The sequence below is a fragment of the Maniola jurtina genome, chromosome 11 (genome assembly GCF_905333055.1).
Source record: "Maniola jurtina chromosome 11, ilManJurt1.1, whole genome shotgun sequence".
In the NCBI taxonomy this organism is placed as follows: domain Eukaryota; kingdom Metazoa; phylum Arthropoda; class Insecta; order Lepidoptera; family Nymphalidae; genus Maniola; species Maniola jurtina.
Window position 1 is genome coordinate 10,677,135 of NC_060039.1, and position 18,705 is coordinate 10,695,839.

Sequence of the window (18,705 nt, forward strand, 5' to 3'; positions counted from 1 at the left end):
TGTACATCTAAGAATGAAAAATATTCGTGATACAAAACAGCCTTCATTCGCAATTTGGATTAAAGTACCTATGTGTGTACGTGTTATTAATGAATTTAATATCAGTTTTTTAAAATGATTTATACAAAAACTTGTACAATGGATTATAAGTAGATAGTACAGAGAATTAAGTTACGTTAAGCTAAGTAGTGGATAGCCTAGTGGTTTAAGACGTCAGCCGGAGTTCGATCCCGGGATCTAGACCTCCGACTATGATTGCATGATCTGTTATAGACGTATGAATGCATAATCCATTATTTTTATCATATTTTTAGGTCCAGCCGCCGCCCGCCCACATGTGCTACTGACAGAAAATTTATATTTCGCTACGACGCAATATATAGACAAGTATCACACACATTACAATCGATGTATTATACCTACATAGATGTACACGTGTTTTTTAATTATAAGTTTGGAAATCATTGGTAAAAATGTAGGTATACCATGCGTGTTTGTTGAGGTAGATATGGCCAGCGCTTTCGTCGATCTACGCTTTCTACAACTCTTTATTTTCATCGTTAAATTTTTTAATTCAGTGTATATATAAGTATTAAAAGCATTTTCCTATACTAAAGTTTTATAAACGGCTCACTCAAAGTTTGCATTAGCTTGCATTCAGGTTGACCCCCAGTTAAAGTGGAACGTAGCCTACATCGTCAGTCGTATTTCAGCTGTCCGCTCTTAGACAGTCCGCTACGCCGTAGTCGAAGCTACGAACTCGCTACGTTCTAGCTACGTAACAAGTGCTGCGAAATAAAATTGTATTACGTCATATAAAATTGTAAAGTGCATGGCTTTTTAAATTGGTAGCAGTGTTACGTAGAATAAAAGTTATGTGGTGTGTAAAATGTCATAAACTCCGGGTGTGGGCAAATTAAAAACACTTCAACGCTGCAATGGGAGATATAAAAGCACGTGGCGCGATGCGGACATTAATATTTCTACTGTCATTACAAGGTAATTAATGTTTTATGAAAACGTGTACTGTGTGGTAATATTTCGCTTGCCAAACATGTTTATCCAGTTTAAATTATGCTTTAGCATGAGCGTGTATATTTTTATAAAGCCTTTTGGTTAGATGCTTGTTTACTGAGTAACGCAGCATCTTTTATCTGATTTGCATAGAATTTCGCATTTTATTTATAAATTCTAAGCTTCTGAGCGGATTTCTGCCATTGATTACTTTAAAATAATCTTTTTTCGCGTCGTATTCCGCGTTGCTGAAGGTCGTAACCCCCAAAAATCAAGTAATATTTGGATTTACGCAAACGCAATTAGAAGTTTATAAATTGAAAACTTAACTATTTTTTAAATTAACAAAAAATAAGCAATCTTGTCATCCCAAGAGGAAACGAAGGCAACTAATTCAAGGTAAGTACGGTTGGCTTAATGTCACGACGTTTTATTTTACAAGCTTCGAACTGGTTTATACCAACCATATATCATCATCATCATCATCATCACCCTGTCACTGGCTCACTTCTGAGCATGAGTCTTCTGTCATAATGAGAATGGTTTGGCCACAGTCTACCACACTGGCCAATAGCGGCTTAGCCGACTTCACATACCTCTGAGAATATTATAGAGAACTCTGTGGTATGCAGGTTTCCTAACGATGTTTTCCTTCACCGTTAAAGGAAGTGTTATTTAAATGCTTAAAACGTGCATATAACTCCAAAAAGTTAGAGGCGCGTGCCCGAGATTGAACTCCCGACCTCCTGAATATGAGACCGCCTTTTTCTAATCATGTAGACTGTAAAGTTATCTAATTTATAAAAAAAGGAAAAATTAACTGACTGACTGTCTGAATGATTGACATACTCACTGACTGACTGACTGTGACTGGTCTATCAACGGACTGCTCAAACTGCTGGACAGATCCGGCTGGGCATGAAGATAGCTGTTATAACGTAGACATCCACTTAAAAAGGATTTTTAAAATTTCAACCCGAAAAGGGGTAGAATGGGGTTTTAAATTTTAAGTACTCCAATCGGACTAAGAAATAAGGTCGTTATTTAAAAAAGTGATTTGGAATCCTGTTTGAGCGTAGGTGTTTCAATTTAAAAACAAACGCTGTACGCTACCCAAGTATGTATTTTCCTCATTTAACAGGGCTCTCTCCGTCACTCGTTTCATACAATCGTAGTTCCAATTTCATTTGAATATTAAGCAACCAAAGTCCATGAAATTTTGCAGACATGTTCTAGAAACTAATATCTGTCTGTGGTTTTCCAGATTTCTGTTAAAATATTCGGTTTCAAAGTTACGCGGTCTTAAAAGTTTACATACAAATCTTTGAGCCTCTGTAATTTCAAAACTACATATTTTTAGAAAAATCTAAAACACCACAGACACAGATATTAGTTTCTAGATTATGTCTGCAAAATTTCATGGACTTTGGTTGCTTAATATTCAAATGAAATTGGAACTACGATTGTATGAAACGAGTGACGGAGAGAGCCCTCTTAATATTAAGTTCATATTAATATCCTTCTCCATGTTCTTTGCAACATGGTTGCCTAGCAGCTAGCAGAGATGGCTTTCAGCGATAAGGCCGCCAATTATACTGATTGCTCTGTATTGTATGTATGTTTATATTTGTATTTCTTGTTGTAGGTACAATAAAGAATATTATTTTCAGTGCAAATATAATATCATGTTTTTAATTAAAAACCTATATCCATCCTCTCATATGTTTCATATTATGATACTAATACATACTATTATAAATGCGGAAGTGATTCTGTCTCTCAGTCTGCTAGCTTTTCGTGTCCCATCCAAATTTCCAAATTTCCAGATTTCCTAATGTCCAACTGAGATAGATGCAGAGATACTAGAGATTAGCATCCCGGCTACGGACGTACTTTTTATCCCAGAAAATCAAAAAGTTCCCATGGGATTTTCAACAAACCTAAATCCACGCAGGCGAAGCCACGGATATCACCTAGTCTTATAAACAATCAAGTGAACATGGCAACGTCAGTCTAAGGCGCAACGTACACCTACAAAGTAGGGTGGATCCGAGGCGCAGTTTCATTTCAGATAACACTTCCGACTTAGCTTTATTACTTACGCACAGAGGCGACTCGAAGCGGTGGAAGGCGCACCGTCCTGTTGATTTATTAGTTCCATTCGTGTTTGGTTTCCATTACATTAATTTCAACCATATGTCGAAGTAAATAAAGCTGAGATTAAGTTGTAACCAAAAAAACACTGCGTCTCGTCTCCATTCTACTCTGTAGGTATGCGTTGCGCATTGAGAATAAAAAATACCGTCAGCACTGTGCACCTAAGCACTACATAATTCGTTATTACCAGGAAAGAGGCGTTTGTCCAGCATAAGCTGTTATTTTACTTTATTTTCATTAAGTTGTGCAAACCGCGTAGATAAAGTTTTCTACGTAATTAGACTTGCAGAAACCCTCCAGATAAAAAAACATCTACTCTATTTGCAGCTACAGAAATCTCTCTCAAGCAAATCCCAATAATATAATTAGTAAATAGGATTCACACTAAGAGCCGGCACTCATATGGCGGAGCGCAGCGCAATGAATGCCCGCGAAGTTTTCTAATCGGGTGACACCTTACGCGACTTTCTACCAGAGAATCCGCGAGCACGCGCGGGATTGCGCGCGGATGCACAATTGATTTTAGATATTATTTCAATGACGACAATGTCGATAATATTTTGACTGTGAAAAATGTTCTGCGCTGCGCTCCGCCATAATGTTTGCGCCGGCCCTAAGTGTGAAATACATGCCGAATATGCTTCACAGCGGTTCTTGACAGTCAACGATGTAGGTACGAGGATATGTATGTACTATCCGTCCCGCTGCGTCTTTACTTGGCACAGTTTCGTATAAAATTTCCTAGCACATTTATGCGTTGTAATGTGGCCTGACGCGGCCAGCCTGGTGGACGCTATCCCTCAGAACACTAAAACACACGCACAGGATAACTCCTTGCGAGATTACGAGAAAATTATTGGACTTCGTCTGTGTTGGTGTTAGCTGGCGGGCGTGCTCTGCCCTTTTGGAGTGTGTGAGTTTTTTGTTTGTTAAAACTGACTGGAAAGCGCTCCAAGGGGGTGCCGTGCGTATGTCGGCGAGCGCCGGCACAGACGGGGTCCATACTTGTATAGTTTAACTAACTTGTTACAAATAACTACAAACTTGACATTGGCTAATCTTTGTAAAGCCAGACGAGAGAGGAAAAAAAAAAACTCCTTGCGATACGTCACGGGCTACTTGAGCATGCGTTTACATACTATTTGTTTTACATGGAGGTGATATCGAGGTAGCGAGCCAAACCGCGACCGCAAGGAATCGCAATGAGGCATCTTTGGTATATCTTTACCACACTTCGCGACACAGCCTCGCCGCGCTATATAGACCCAGCTTCTGAATTCTATACAATTTTGAACTTGACTAGTGATTTATTTTATTACTTGAACAGCAATGTTACACAATACTTGGAGTTTCTCTGCGTTATCGAATCGTAATACGTAAGATATGAGGAGATCCGTAGACCAGAGTAATTTGACGTAGCTTAAAGGGCTGCGAAGCTGAAATGGCAACGGCCAGGGCACATAATTTGAAAAAATCGATAGACTTCGTGGTCCTAAGGTGCTCAAATGGTGACGTCACACCGGAAAGTGCCCCCTAGTTTGTAGACCTCCTCCTAGGTGGATAGACGACATCAAACGGGTCGTATGAAGCTTCTGGATTGGCTGTGAAAGACAGTGGTGTGTGGAAGTCCCTACAAGAGACCTAGCTCCAGTGGTGGACATCTATTGGTTGAAAATAATGATGATGAAAGTTCCGCAAAATAAACTCAACCTGGCAGGTGTATAAGTTCACCAGAGTCCTTGTTTTGAATCTGAAATAGATCTGGTATCTGCAGGTATCTGGATCTGATAGAGATCTGGTAATCTACACTTTGAAAAACTGATTTTATCTTGGCTCCCTACATTTGAGGCACAAATATTTTTGGATTATCTGTGACATGGATATTTCACCTCTGCCGGTAAAAATTGAATAGCGACTAGTCATATGGGAAATACACAGATGCTCGGTGTCAAAAATTAGTCTGTGTTATTTCCCATGGCGCATGGGTTCAGATAGAAGCGGGAAGCCATATCCAATTCACCTGGAATTGGTAGATATATGTTTTACAAAATTCTGCTTAGTGCTTGTCTGTGGTCTTGAAAGGAAAAGATCTCAAGTTTGATTTTTAGAAAACTTGAGATGAGATTATTCAGTTAATCACAAACAATTCCATACTGCCTCAGGGTACCTTAAGTGGTGATTTACGCTTTGGGATTTTTAATGCTTCACTGCGATGCCGAAGACTTATTCGCTAAAGCTGCTCAATTTATACTTCAGTTTTCATTCGTTTACTGAAACAAATATCGCAAATACCTTCTAAGCAACCGCGTAAGCGACGCAATTTTCCTGGCGCTTTAGACCTTCTGGGATTAGGTTTTTCACTGATTTCATTGTCAGTACTCGATAATTATGCACTTCTTACGCAACTCAGCGAGAAGCTGTTAATTTTTTATTAAACTAAGGAAAACTAACGTACAAAAAGAGTTGAACTAAATTTTAACTAAGGTTTTTTTGATATAGATATTATGAATCAGCGGATTGTACTTTTATAATATTTTCGGCAGTTGGACATATAAACACATACCTACGATTCATTAAATAAAAAGGTACAAAAAGTGACGGCCGAAATTAATGATGATAAAAATAATCAATCTACCTATAATTAATGCGCCTCTACGTAACTAATCGACAGATTATAGGTACGAGTGAAATAGAGTGAGGGAACTCTCAGTTTGACCCTAAATCGATGATGTCAAATATTAGGCTATGGTGACGTAAAATCAAAGAAAAATAGGACTAAATTAGGACTCCCTGCTTCAAATGTAGGTGCTAACATTTGACGCCTGCCAGTGATGTCGACGTTTTTTAGAAGTTCCTTCACTGCCGTGAATTGTGGCTTCAGCCGTAAATCATACACTTTTATTATCATAAAAAAAAGATAAACGTAAATAGTGTATCTTCAAATTATACTTTTTCCACTAAATTTTGTTAATGCGGTCGACGCGCGATGACTAGGTCCCTACATTTCGGTCAAAGAAACACTTTCTACCCAATTGCTGCAGAGATCCGTCCTGAGAGGAATTTCAATTGGTTTTAGACCCTCATTAGTAGGTATTAGTCGTATAATAGCTTTTCTGCTGTAGGGCGGTCAGGGTTTTTATGCGCGAGTCCTACCTAAAGAGTCGTGAAGTAGGTTTTATGTACAACTAAGTTTATAAATATGAAATATAATGATACTAATAATAACTCTACCTAGTTAAAATATCAGCGATATAAAATCGCTTTTAAATAACTGAGAATATAATCATATAATTATAATACAGAAATACAGAATACTAGAGGATGCCTGAGACTTTGTTCGCGTGGATACTGTTTGATTTTCCGGAATAAAAAGTTTGCGGACATTCTCTACTTTTATATAAAAATTTAAGATGTTTAAATCTTAGCATAAATAATATTTTTGGTTAAAAAAAATGTGTAAAAATGATAAATGGCGGCATTATATCTATCGTCAGTTTTCACAGAAATATTGCAGCCGCATCCGCCCTTTCCATGTCACTAATCTAAATTCTAATCCCTTCAAACAAAGGACATAAAATGAGAGTAATCTTAATGTTCTTAAATCGTTTTGTAACTGATATAAATCTCTGAGATTCTGTGTTAAAATTGCTTTTGTCTACGTGTTTGAGAATAATATCTTTTATGTTGCCTTTGAAAACTTATTTTCTAGAGGCAGATCTAGGGACGTTGAGACAGATTATGTAATAATTGATTACATCTAGATATCACGATACTCGGCGAGGAGTAAGCCGTAATACCTCTTGCTGAGCTGTTAGTACCTCTGAGTTTGCTATAAAAACTTAACTGATATTAACAATTTATCACGATTAAAACTAGGGAAAATATTACAATTGCTTGTTGCATGCTGTGTAAATAGTATATCTAATTTATCAAGACACGAACAGTATAAAATAATATTATGTTCTTTAAAAGAAATAACTTATTGCATGAAAGGGATCCGTTCGTCATAACCACTGTATGCACGCGTAGGATGCGATGTAACAAAAGTTGTATATCAAACTATACGCCTAAATACTCAACACTTTGCCAAAATTTACTAACATTCAACAGTACAATGAGAGAGAACTAACAAACTAGTAAAGCATATCCAAACAGATGTGGCTCGTTGGGACCAAGGCTTTGTCTTCAGAGTAACACACTATAGGTACCTACTGTAGTTACAATAAGTACAGCAACACTATAGTCTAAGGATATTAGCCAGAATGAACTAGAGTGAGGGAACTATATTATGTCAAATATATTAGGAAAAATAAGTGACGTGAAATCAAAGAAAACTAGGCTATTCATAGACTACCATGACCGTTACTAGGAAAAGGGGATGTTATCCGGGCCTTAACCGAATAGGGTACTTCCCGTCGACCTAGAATCATGGCAGGTAGGTAGGTCTTATAGTACAAGTGAAGGAAAAAATCTAAAAACTTTTTTTTTATTATTAGCGTAATAGTTTTTGAATTATCGTGCAAAATGTCGGAAAAAATACCCGAATACGGAACCCTCGGTGCGTGAGTCCGACTCGCACTTGGCCGGCTTTTTTAGTGCCTGAGTATAATATTGTAGTCTTTGGTGCCTGCTCTGATGTTATGAAGTCTTCTGCTCTATAATCATAACTCAGTGATAGTATGTGTGTAGGTGTGTAGGAAGGCATTGATTCAAAATGCGTGGTTGTTTTTCTCGAAATTAGGTTAACCTCATCTAATTGGTATACCATTTACCTACGCAAACAAAGTGGTAAAGCATGTTATTGTAGGTAGGTACGCACCCACAATCTTATGGGATTTGATGGAATATGATGAAATTAAAAAACATCTCGAACTAATTTTATTTAACTTACTAGCCGATGCCCGTGACTTCGTTCGCGTGGATGTAGGTTTTTTAAAATTCCCGTGGGAACTCTTTGATTTTCCGGGATAAAAAGTAGCCTATGTGCTAATCCAGGGTATAATCTATCTCCATTCTAAATTTCAGCCCAATCCGTCCAGTAGTTTTTGCGTGAAAGAGTAACAAACATACACACACACACACACACACACACACACACACACATACAAACTTTCTCCTTTATAATATTAGTGTGATTCTTAATTCACTTTGGGATCGAACCTAGTAGGTATTATTGGGCTTAGAAATTCTTAAACTATGTTGTTAGAAACTAAAAATTATGTTGCAAAGAAACCAACGCAGATATACTTTGAGTGAGTAATATTAATATGGAAAAGTTAACATAAACTGATCCGAGTTTCTTTGAGGTAAGAGAACCCTGGGCAAAAGCTATTCGAATATAAACTAAACAATGGTGCATTTTCGGGGAAGATCTACTGGGTTAGTATGAGATTTTCTACATCGCTAACGTTGATAGAATTCGAGCGCCCAAACACTTTAATATCAAATTGAACGGAAACCCCACCTTATTTTAAAGCTCAAGTTCTTTGATACACCTACTGCAGTCCGCGATTCAAGCAGAAAATTTGCAAAATAAAAGTCGGTGATTCTGGATCTACTACTTTAAATCAGGGAAGGTTAGGTCCATTTTACTCTGACATTATTGAGTATCGACGCTCGAGTTCTGTCTATTCGGTGTATTATCTCATACTAATTCTACAATGCCAGCCAGGAGATTTGGAGCGCCCGCACCGCACGCAGCCTGACGCGACTGTGTGGCGCCATCCACCCCTCAATGACTACTGCATCTTATAGCAGATTTAGCGCTTTAGTTGCTGTGAACCACGTGGGAGGAATAACGGAGATCGCTCACAGTCAAACTGAGTCATACTCATCGAGTCATCGTCATATTGAAATTGAAACCTGACAGGTAATAATTATGGTAAATCCACACTAATACTATTAAGAGGGCTCTCTCCGTCACTCGTTTCATACAATCGTAGTTCCGATTTCATTTGAATATTAAGCAACCAAAGTCCATGAAATTTTGCAGACATATTTTAGAAACTAATATCTATGTCTGTGGTTTTCCAGATTTCTGTTAAAATATTCGGTTTCAAAGTTACGCGGTCTTAAAAATTTACATACAAATCTTTGAGCCCCTGTAATTTTAAAACTACATATTTTTAGAAAAATCTAAAACACCACAGACACAGATATTAGTTTCTAGAATATGTCTGCAAAATTTCATGGACTTTGGTTGCTTAATATTCAAATGAAATTGGAACTACGATTGTATGAAACGAGTAGAAACGAGTGACGGAGAGAGCCCTGTTAAAGCTCAACTCTTTTCATTCTAAAAGGACACCCGTTCTCAGTAGTGGGCCAATGCAAAATGCAAAATGTTTGTCTGTCTCGTCTGTTGCTCTGTTTGCTAAATTTTCACAGCCCATCCGTCGAACGATACGGAGATAGGTTTGATATAGGAAAGAACATAGGCTAATTTTGGTCCCGGAAAATCAAAGATTCTCACGGGATTTAAAAATCTATATCCACATAGACAAAGTTGTGGGCATCATTTACGTGCGTAGGTAAATAGATGTGCGTAGGTAAATCCCGAAAAAATGGCGACCCATTTCTAGTCTAAAGATATCGTTGCTACTCAAATGGGTACTATATATATAGGTATTTAGTTATTTTTTAAATGAAAGTAATGAAAGTCCTAATGCATTAAAAGGAACCAATTAATTAATATGAATTTGAAAAGCTTCAGGGAGGCAGTTTTTATAAGTATTTCAGATTTCTTGCTTTATTAATTTAATGGCAAGGATATTTTTCTTTCATTGATGTTCAATTAAATGTATGGCTTGAAGATTCAGCTGTAAGCGCTTTTAATCATATTTTGTCGGTATTGTTTGCTCTGGTTGAATAGGTCGTCGCCCGCGGCCAACTTCGGCAGTGCATCGAGCGAGCGAGAGAGACTTTTATCTTCCCTAAAATTAATTTCTGCACTTATATTCTTGCCAATTTCGTTGTGGATTTTCAAAGCTTTTTGCCTCCATATTTACTTAGTTTCGATGTGACTTTTATACAAATTGTTCTGGAATAGGCTGTGTATTATTTTATACTTACAGCGTTATTTTTAAGTTGGCTCCCTTCCCAAACTCTTTTCTATGATAATGTTGTATTTCTATACAGCGTTATTTTTAAGTTGGCTCCCTTCCCAAACTCTTTTCTATGATAATGTTGTATTTCTATAGAAGCAAGAATAAGATTTCGGGCTCATATTTTTTTAAATATCTAAGTGCATTATTATAGTAATAATAACTATATAAATTAAATAAATAAAAAATTAACATAAGTAATTTTTAGAGTTCCGTACCTCAAAAGGAAAAACGGAACCCTTATAGGATCACTTTGTTGTCTGTCTGTCTGTCCGTCCGTCCGTCCGTCGTGTCTGTCAAGAAAACCTATAGAGTACTTACTACAGTACACAAGTAAAGGAATGAATCCGAAAACCGTGAATTTGTGGTTACATCATTTAAAAAAAAAATTAAAATGTGTTTCAATTTTAAAAAAAGGATAACTATAACAAATGGGGTATCATATGGAAGGGTTTTACATGTATATTCTAAGACAGGTTTTTAATTATTTTTACGATTCAATTTAGTACCTACTGTATTTAGTTATTTTTTAAATTTAATATTTCACGAGAGAAAAAAAAAGTTAGTTAAAAGTTTTAAACATAATATTTGGTATTTAGACAATAATAATTTTCTAAGGGTACCAGGAGCATAATAAATACAAATAATTTAATGTACCTACTCACAGATTATTGGAAGATCGTTTTTCGATACGGGTCTACACCGAATAGAGGTTTCAGTGTGTTTTCACCTCTTCTATACGAGTAGCATGCGATCACGTACGATTTCGTCGACATTTAGAAATTCGATATCTTGACTACGATCTAACAACTTCATATGGATTCGACACCAAAAGTAAAATAAAATGGTACAGTATTCTCTAGCGTATTCATTTCGTTATTGGAAAGAATACTCGAATCGTATTTACTTGCTTAGCTTTCTCGTAAGTGTGTAAAGAAACGTTTTAATGTTTAATTGGCATAGATGAGATCGAGACGGGTCTCTCCGTCACTCGCTCCATACAAAGTACGTAGTTCCAATTTCATTTGAATACTAAGCAACCAAAGTCCATGAAATGCAGACATATTCTAGAAACTAATATCTATACCTGTGGTTTTCCAGATTCCTGTTCAAATATTCGGTTTCTATTCAAAGTTACGCGGTCTTAAAAATTTACATAAAAATCTTGGAGCCCCTGTAATTTTAAAACTACATATTTTTAGAAAAATCTAAAACACCACAGGCACAGATATTAGTTTCTAGAATATGTCTGCAAAATTTCATGGACTTTGGTTGCTTAATATTCAAATGAAATTGGAACTACGATTGTATGAAACGAGTGACGGAGAGAGCCCTGTTAATGTTTAATTGGCATAGATGAGATCGCAGTCAGAGATTAACTAATAGTCATTCATATATTTGATCAATAACTTCATAGTAATATATGTATATGTGTGATCAAATCAAAAAGTCAAGCGTTGTGATGATAAAATTATTATAAATTCAACGAACCGCCTCCTTAATAACGTACCTACTATAAATATTATTCGAATCATCTTTACGGATCGTAAATTCGGGAGACGAACAAATGAGCCGTCATTGTGTGAAATATAATGATAGCTGAAGCTATTTCAGCAGGCCGTTGACTCGTTGCTCTTGTACTAGAGAGATGATTAGCATAGTCATTACGATTTCGTTAAATGCCATTAGGGTCAAGGCACATTGACGTAGACTCCAAGTGTCTCTAAGTCTATTTATAAAAATATTCTTTGTACGAGCGTCGGCAAGAGAATTATTGGATAGGGGTAATTTTGCGCAAAGTCAAAGTCAAAATCATTTATTCAAAGTAGGAACAATTGTACTCTTTTTGATGGTCGAAATTGTTAAATTTGTACGATATAGTGCTTTTTCTTTTTCCAAACTAATATTTTAAGGTAAAGTTTGCAAGTTCGTTTTACCAAACGAAGTTATCTTGGGAAGTACTACACCGATTTTAAAAATTCTTACTCTTGTAGAAAGCTACATTATTCCTGAGTGATATAGGCTATACTTTATTTAAAAAAAAAATAGAGATCCCTGCAAAAATTGTAATAGGCTATCCGTGCGAAACCAACGTGGGCCGCTAGTTAGTTTATAAGTGGGAGCGAGTGATCAACCATATTGACACATACTCGAAACGGCATATTCTCAGCGAACAGAATAATATTATGCTAATTGTATAATCTTTATATAGGCTTAGTTTGCACTTTGTATCTTACAGCTTTGTTGGCGTTGGTAAAAGTGTGAAGAAAGGGCGGCCCCTGGAGTTTAATCTTAATCTTAGTAGTAGATACAATCAGTATAAAGGTAAATATTTGCCAAGCAATTTAGCATTCCAACTCGGTCACAGAGACCCTTGAACTTTGAAGGTATTCAGATTTCCGGTAATTATGATAATTTTGTGTTGAGTTTCTAGGTACGTAGGTAACCTAAGTGCCTATCCAGACTAACTAAACTATAGACACATAAAAAGTTTATAATTCTTCAATAAAGAAATGTAAAAAAAAAACTTTTTTTAAGTGATTTTTTAATTAAATGTACTGTACTAATTATTGGCGTCACTCAGAAAAGCAGGTATTATTTAAATATTTTTATCGGATTATTGGAATGTCCTCTCAAAACCAACACAAAAAACACAAGTTCAATGTGTAAAGGTTATCCGAGAGTCTTAATCTAAACAAACTAATGCCAAAATAAATAATTTAATTAGAGCGTGATTGCTATCACAACATCTAATTATCCAGTTCACAATCCAAATACCGAAAATATGCGATATCGCTTCGAATCTCAGAAGGAGACTAAACTCAAACCTTCAAAACACCCGTATTTATGCAAGTTCAATCTTGTTGGCCTCCTAGCAACAGATTGTATGACATCGAATGAGCCAAATATCGATTTTATCAAACTACCTGCATTAGATAGATTAATAATTTTATATTATTGTTGACAATTCAAATCAATTTTTAAAAGTAACCTTACATAAGTAAAAAAGAATTGAAAAGAACCCATGGAAACAAATCATGGAAATATGAGTTCAAATTCGACCGTCCTGGCGCATGCCATCAAATAGTTTCAATGTCCACCTCCAACCTACATCATCAGAGACGCTCAATGGAACCATAACCACAACTATCTATTGTGATTTAAACTAAACTGCCCGCAAAATTTCAACTCCACCGGAAAATTGAAAGAAGCCGAAAAATCTGTTACCGATTTCGACGGAGTGGCAAAATCCGAATAAGTGAACTTAAATAAAAAGCTTTTAAAAAGATTCTGAAATACCTACATAATATGCAAACATAAAGTGAATGGATTTTCCTAGCTGGAAAACACAAACTAGAGACATACAGTCCTAGATAAAAGTAGTATAAGGCGAGATTTTAAATTTGGACGTGCCAGGTATTTTAAGCTTCTATTCTATCCGTCCGACTGGCATTGCACGTATGAGCATTGTTGTAGAAGCGAACTTATTTTTCCGATGCTCGGTCAACTGGATTTTGGAAAGTGGCCACGCTTTTTTGTCATCCAGTGTAGTTCTGGCAAGCTTTTGTCTAAGGGAATAGGCGTTTTGGGGAAAGCTGTGCAGAATGCAAACAGTAGTCTGCAGGCGATTATATTCCCTTTAATATGGAATTGATAACGTAGTTCGATGGTGAAAATTACTTTATCTAGTAGACATTATTACATAGATTACTCTGATATCGCCCACTAGGTATACCTATCACAGACAAATCTTATGCGATGAATTTTTCCAAATTTCGGGTGACCAGCATGCAAAGTATTTAATTTTAAATAGATCATTTGTTTAGATACTCAAATTATTTATTTAGTGCATTATACTGCATTTACATACTAATATTATAAATGTAAATGTGTTTCTGTCTGTCTGACTGCCACTTTTTCACGGTCCATCCTTTTAAAAGATTTTGATGAAAGCTAATGAAAGCCCCGTGATGAAAGCTTATTAGATATTTTGTAAATTACCATCATGGGGACGGACTTGGCTACTTTTTATCCCGGAAAATCAAAGAGAAAATCACGGGATTAAAAAAAAAATCCATGCGAACGCAGTCGCGGGCATCATATAGTTGTCTTTATATAAGAGTCCAAAGGTGAAATGCCGGCACATCGCAATAAATAATTTCCTAGGTCATTTTCAGGAATGACGAGAGCGTTTGGTTCAAAGCTAAAGCTTCAGCTTGTGCCTAGCGAGTTTTCAGACCAATCTAATAGTAAGCATCTACACTCCTAGACCAAAACCGGATTGGTATTGGTCGTTTCTGGGCCAAACGTCAAAAATCCGCTAAGAGGCCATGAAATCCACACACCACGCGTCCCATTCCATATTTTATTTATTTTAAGTTATATTTTTGTTGGTACCAAATAAACAGTTTTTCTTTCTTCTTCTTCTTCTTTCTAAAAGAAAAGCAGGCAAACAACCAGACAGACACACTTTTGCATATATAATATGCAAAATAAATAAACAATAATAATAATTGATTATTATTATTTATTTATTTAAGCCAAGTCATTAAACCTTTGAACGTAGGTGGTATCAAAATACCATATTATATTTTAATGAAGATAGCGATTTGAAATTTTATATAAGCAAGCAATCTACATAAGCAGCTTTATTAAAATGAGACGAAAATATTATGCTAATCCTCTCCATTACAGGGACGAGCAATGACCTGCCAAAATGACTTCTGGCATCATTAATTCACACAATGACGGCTCATTTATCCGCCTCCCCAATTCACGATCCAAATAATATTTTATGCTAAGTCATAAGCATATTTGTCGGATATATTTATCTATTGGCATGATTATGAGAAAAGTTAGTATGTACCTTTAAGGCTCTCTCTGTTACGTAATTCCATACAAATGACAAAGACAAAAAGTTAACCATTTTGAGTGATGATCCAATCATAATCACACTTCACACTAATAGTATCAAGGAGAAAGTTTGTATGTGTGTGTGTGTGTGTGTGTGTGTGTGTGTGTGTGTGTGTGTGTGTGTGTGTGTGTGTGTGTGTGTGTGTGTGTGTGTGTGTGTGTGTGTGTGTGTGCGCGCGTGTGTGTGTGTGTGTGTGTGTGTGTGTGTCTGTATGTTTGTTACTCCTTCACGCAAAAACTACTGGACGGATTGGACTGAAATTTAGAATGGAGATAGATTATACCCTGGATTAGCACATAGGCTACTTTTTATCCCGTAAAATCAAAGAGTTCCCACGGGAATTTTAAAAAACCTACATCCACGCGAACGAAGTCGCGGGCATCAGCTAGTATTGTATGTTTTCAACAATTATAATATCTCGATCGGTCCACAAATTGTTGCATAATAGACCCGCGAACAAAATACATTTAACTAGATGAACTATTACTTTATAATAGTAGGAAAGAGATGAATAATATCGAGTCATTCTTTCAACAGTTCCATCAAGCGTAAGGTTGTGCTTGCATCGAAATGTCAGATTAATTATTCATTGTGATAAAGGTGGAGCCATTTGTAATAATACCTTTAATGCGTGGAACTTGTGATGTGATAAAAGCTTTGTATTGTAGACGGCTGGAAGTTCTCGTCACACACAATGTCTGCGTATTCTAATAAAGCTATTTTTAGTCTTTGAACTTCATTAATAACTTGCCACTACGTTGAATACAAATATATACAGGTGCTCATTACGTAGGTAAGAGATTTTTTTAAATCAGACTTCAATTAATACCACTACAAAGTATCCATAGTAATTATATTAATAGCGAAAGTGTGTGTTTGTTGGTTTATTCGTTGGGAAATCAAACGGTTGATAGAAGGGTATTGTCCTAGAGGGGTGATTAATCAAAGATTGGTCACTTCCACTACGTTACCAGTAGAAGATTAATATGACGGTTACCGTACCAAGTCCAGCTTTTCTTAGAGCCAAAGCACACACGATACTTGGTATGCCAGCATTGCCAGCGGTAAACGATTCTGCGCATTTTTTACATTAATGCTGTACATCGCATGTTGGTGATTTACCTTCTAGTAATAAAGCTGGAGCTAGTGAAGGTATGAAAATTATTATGCATGTAAGCGATTGTTTCGGTATTTTGGAGAATTGTTGCATTTGAACGTGGTATAGTTTATATATTTGAAGTTTCGGCCAATTTCTGCCTGGCTAGCGACCACACTCCAGTCATAACCAGCAAAACATCCCATGTGTTCCAGTTGCGAGTTGGAGAGCCTTTTCCTTTATGCATATACTTACTTCCTTTATCGTATTTAAGGGCTGGCTCATTTTTTGCGCAACGGATCAGCCTGGCTGTCCAACGCGGAAATGCAGCCAGTATTCTTGGCACCATTCCACGCGGGCATGATTTGTATAGTAATTAGATAAGGCTAGCTTTAAGTTTTATTGTAATATTTTCATTAAAAAAAAAAAAAAAAACCAAAAAAAGTGAGTACATGCAATATGCATGTAGCTGGGGCGGAAACCTCTTGACGTTTTCAAATTTTCCAGACGTTTTCTTTCCAGAATTATCTAGACCTCCCAGATGGTCGATTGTATTACTCTCTATGAACTGTGCTATCATTTACACGTGTGTCGTGGCCCTTAGAAGCTTGACATAATCGATTTACTATCAAATCAGTCATTGTAATCCTTTCGTAAGTCACGGCGTGTGGAAAAGTTGCAGGATCGGATAATCTTGATGGAATTCTCTCAACGCGTTATATCTACGTTTGGATGGAATGATTACGTTGCGCCGTCTCAAGGAATAAGATGGGATTATAAAGAGATTTGCGTAGCTTTATACGAGCGGTATTGAATACGAATATTGCTTTCTGGTAGACATGTCACAGACTATGTGTGTATAGAAACAGGCTAAATGTTTCTTTATTTAAAGGTTATGTGTGTATAGAAACAGGATAAGTGTGTCTTTATTATTTAATAAAGGTGCATTATTTTAACGTAATTGCATACGGTGAAAATACCAAAACAAATCGTTGGACGTGCAATAACTAAGGGTGCACACAGCGCATGTTTCAATAAATAATGGCGGGTAATGTATAACAAATAAATAATTTAGGACTAATTACAAGTTTTTTTTAGAATTTCCCTCAATGTGCCGCTGCCGCTGTGGCAATATTAATTTTCAGGAAATCGTAATTAAACACTAAAAAGTAAAAAAATACATTTGAATACAGATTACAGACGCCATATTGATTTTTTTATAAAAAAAATTTTAGCATTGGAATGATGATATCCAAATCTGTTCAGGCATTTAGAAGTTACGGCTGAATAAAGAAACTTATATACATGAACCCTGAAAACATTACATTCCTTTTTTAGACATTCGTGTCGCTAAAAGACGCTATCTCGAATCCAGTCCGAAATGCAGGTGGGTGTTGAGTCTTACAAAATTTCTATGGGCCGCGTAGGACACGTTGGCGTAGCGCCAGAGTGAATGTCAACGCAGCACCGCGCTGGCGTAGCCACGAGCATGAATAAAAATCATCAATACTTATAAGAGGTTAGGTCTTACTAGCGCAGAACGTCGCGTGCTGCAGGCTGTACGTAATTTTAACGAAGCACGACCGCAGGCAAAAACTAGTAATTTAAAAAGGAAAAGGACACTGACTAACGGATTGATTGACTTACTAACTGACTGATTCATCGAGGCACAGTTCAAACTCTTGGACCTAGAAATCTGAAATACTGCATAGAGTTCCTTTTATAACGTGAACAAAGAAAAATGACAGATTTTTCGGGATTCACATAAAATAGGGAATAAAAAGGTTTATATTTTCGTCGAGCAAAGCCGCGGGCGGTCGCTAGTTCTATCATATTATTATGGACGCTTTATTGTGTGTGCAAATTAAACTGGGGTTGTATAGCAAAACAGTAATCTATGTGTTTCGAGACCCACATCGATCATTGACCGTTTGAAGAAGATAGATCCATTGTACGAGTTTACGTACGAGACCTCGTATCTCTGTAATCAATCATTACGGTTAGGGTTGTATCAATAAATATCGATGGAGTTCTTCACATCGAGAGAATTGTAATTATCCAACCATCTCATGACTAAGAAACTCGAACGAGTTCGAAATTTTACACGGTGTGCAGTGATTTCTTATTTAATTTTCTATTGAAAAAAAAAATATAAATAAAGAAATTAAAGCAAGTTTGTATGTTTTAATTATTTTATTTAAATTAATTGAATTTAAAATTAAAATAATAATAAAAGGTGTGTGCATTTAGAACCATTACGCACGCATTAGTCGCCCGGCAACTCAATCATCCATGGCGAAGTTGTGGCGACTGTGTGCATATATTTATATGTACACACGGTGACTTCATATAATTTATAGATTCTAATGGTCGCCGTCGACTCCGTTGCCGGACAACTATTCGACGTGCGTAATGGGTCA

The 18,705-nt window shown here is 36.4% G+C and overlaps 1 protein-coding gene across 1 annotated transcript in view; it reads left to right on the plus strand.

Annotated features, from left to right (window-relative positions):
- Nucleotides 1–728: 728 nt before the first annotated feature.
- The window catches only part of LOC123869912, an 88,729-nt gene continuing 70,752 nt past the window's right edge, over nucleotides 729–18,705 (plus strand). The window contains exon 1 of the mRNA XM_045913001.1: nucleotides 729–999. Within this exon, the coding sequence (XP_045768957.1) occupies nucleotides 939–999 (61 nt within the window). The 5' untranslated portion in view covers nucleotides 729–938. The remainder of the gene's footprint in view (nucleotides 1,000–18,705) is intronic.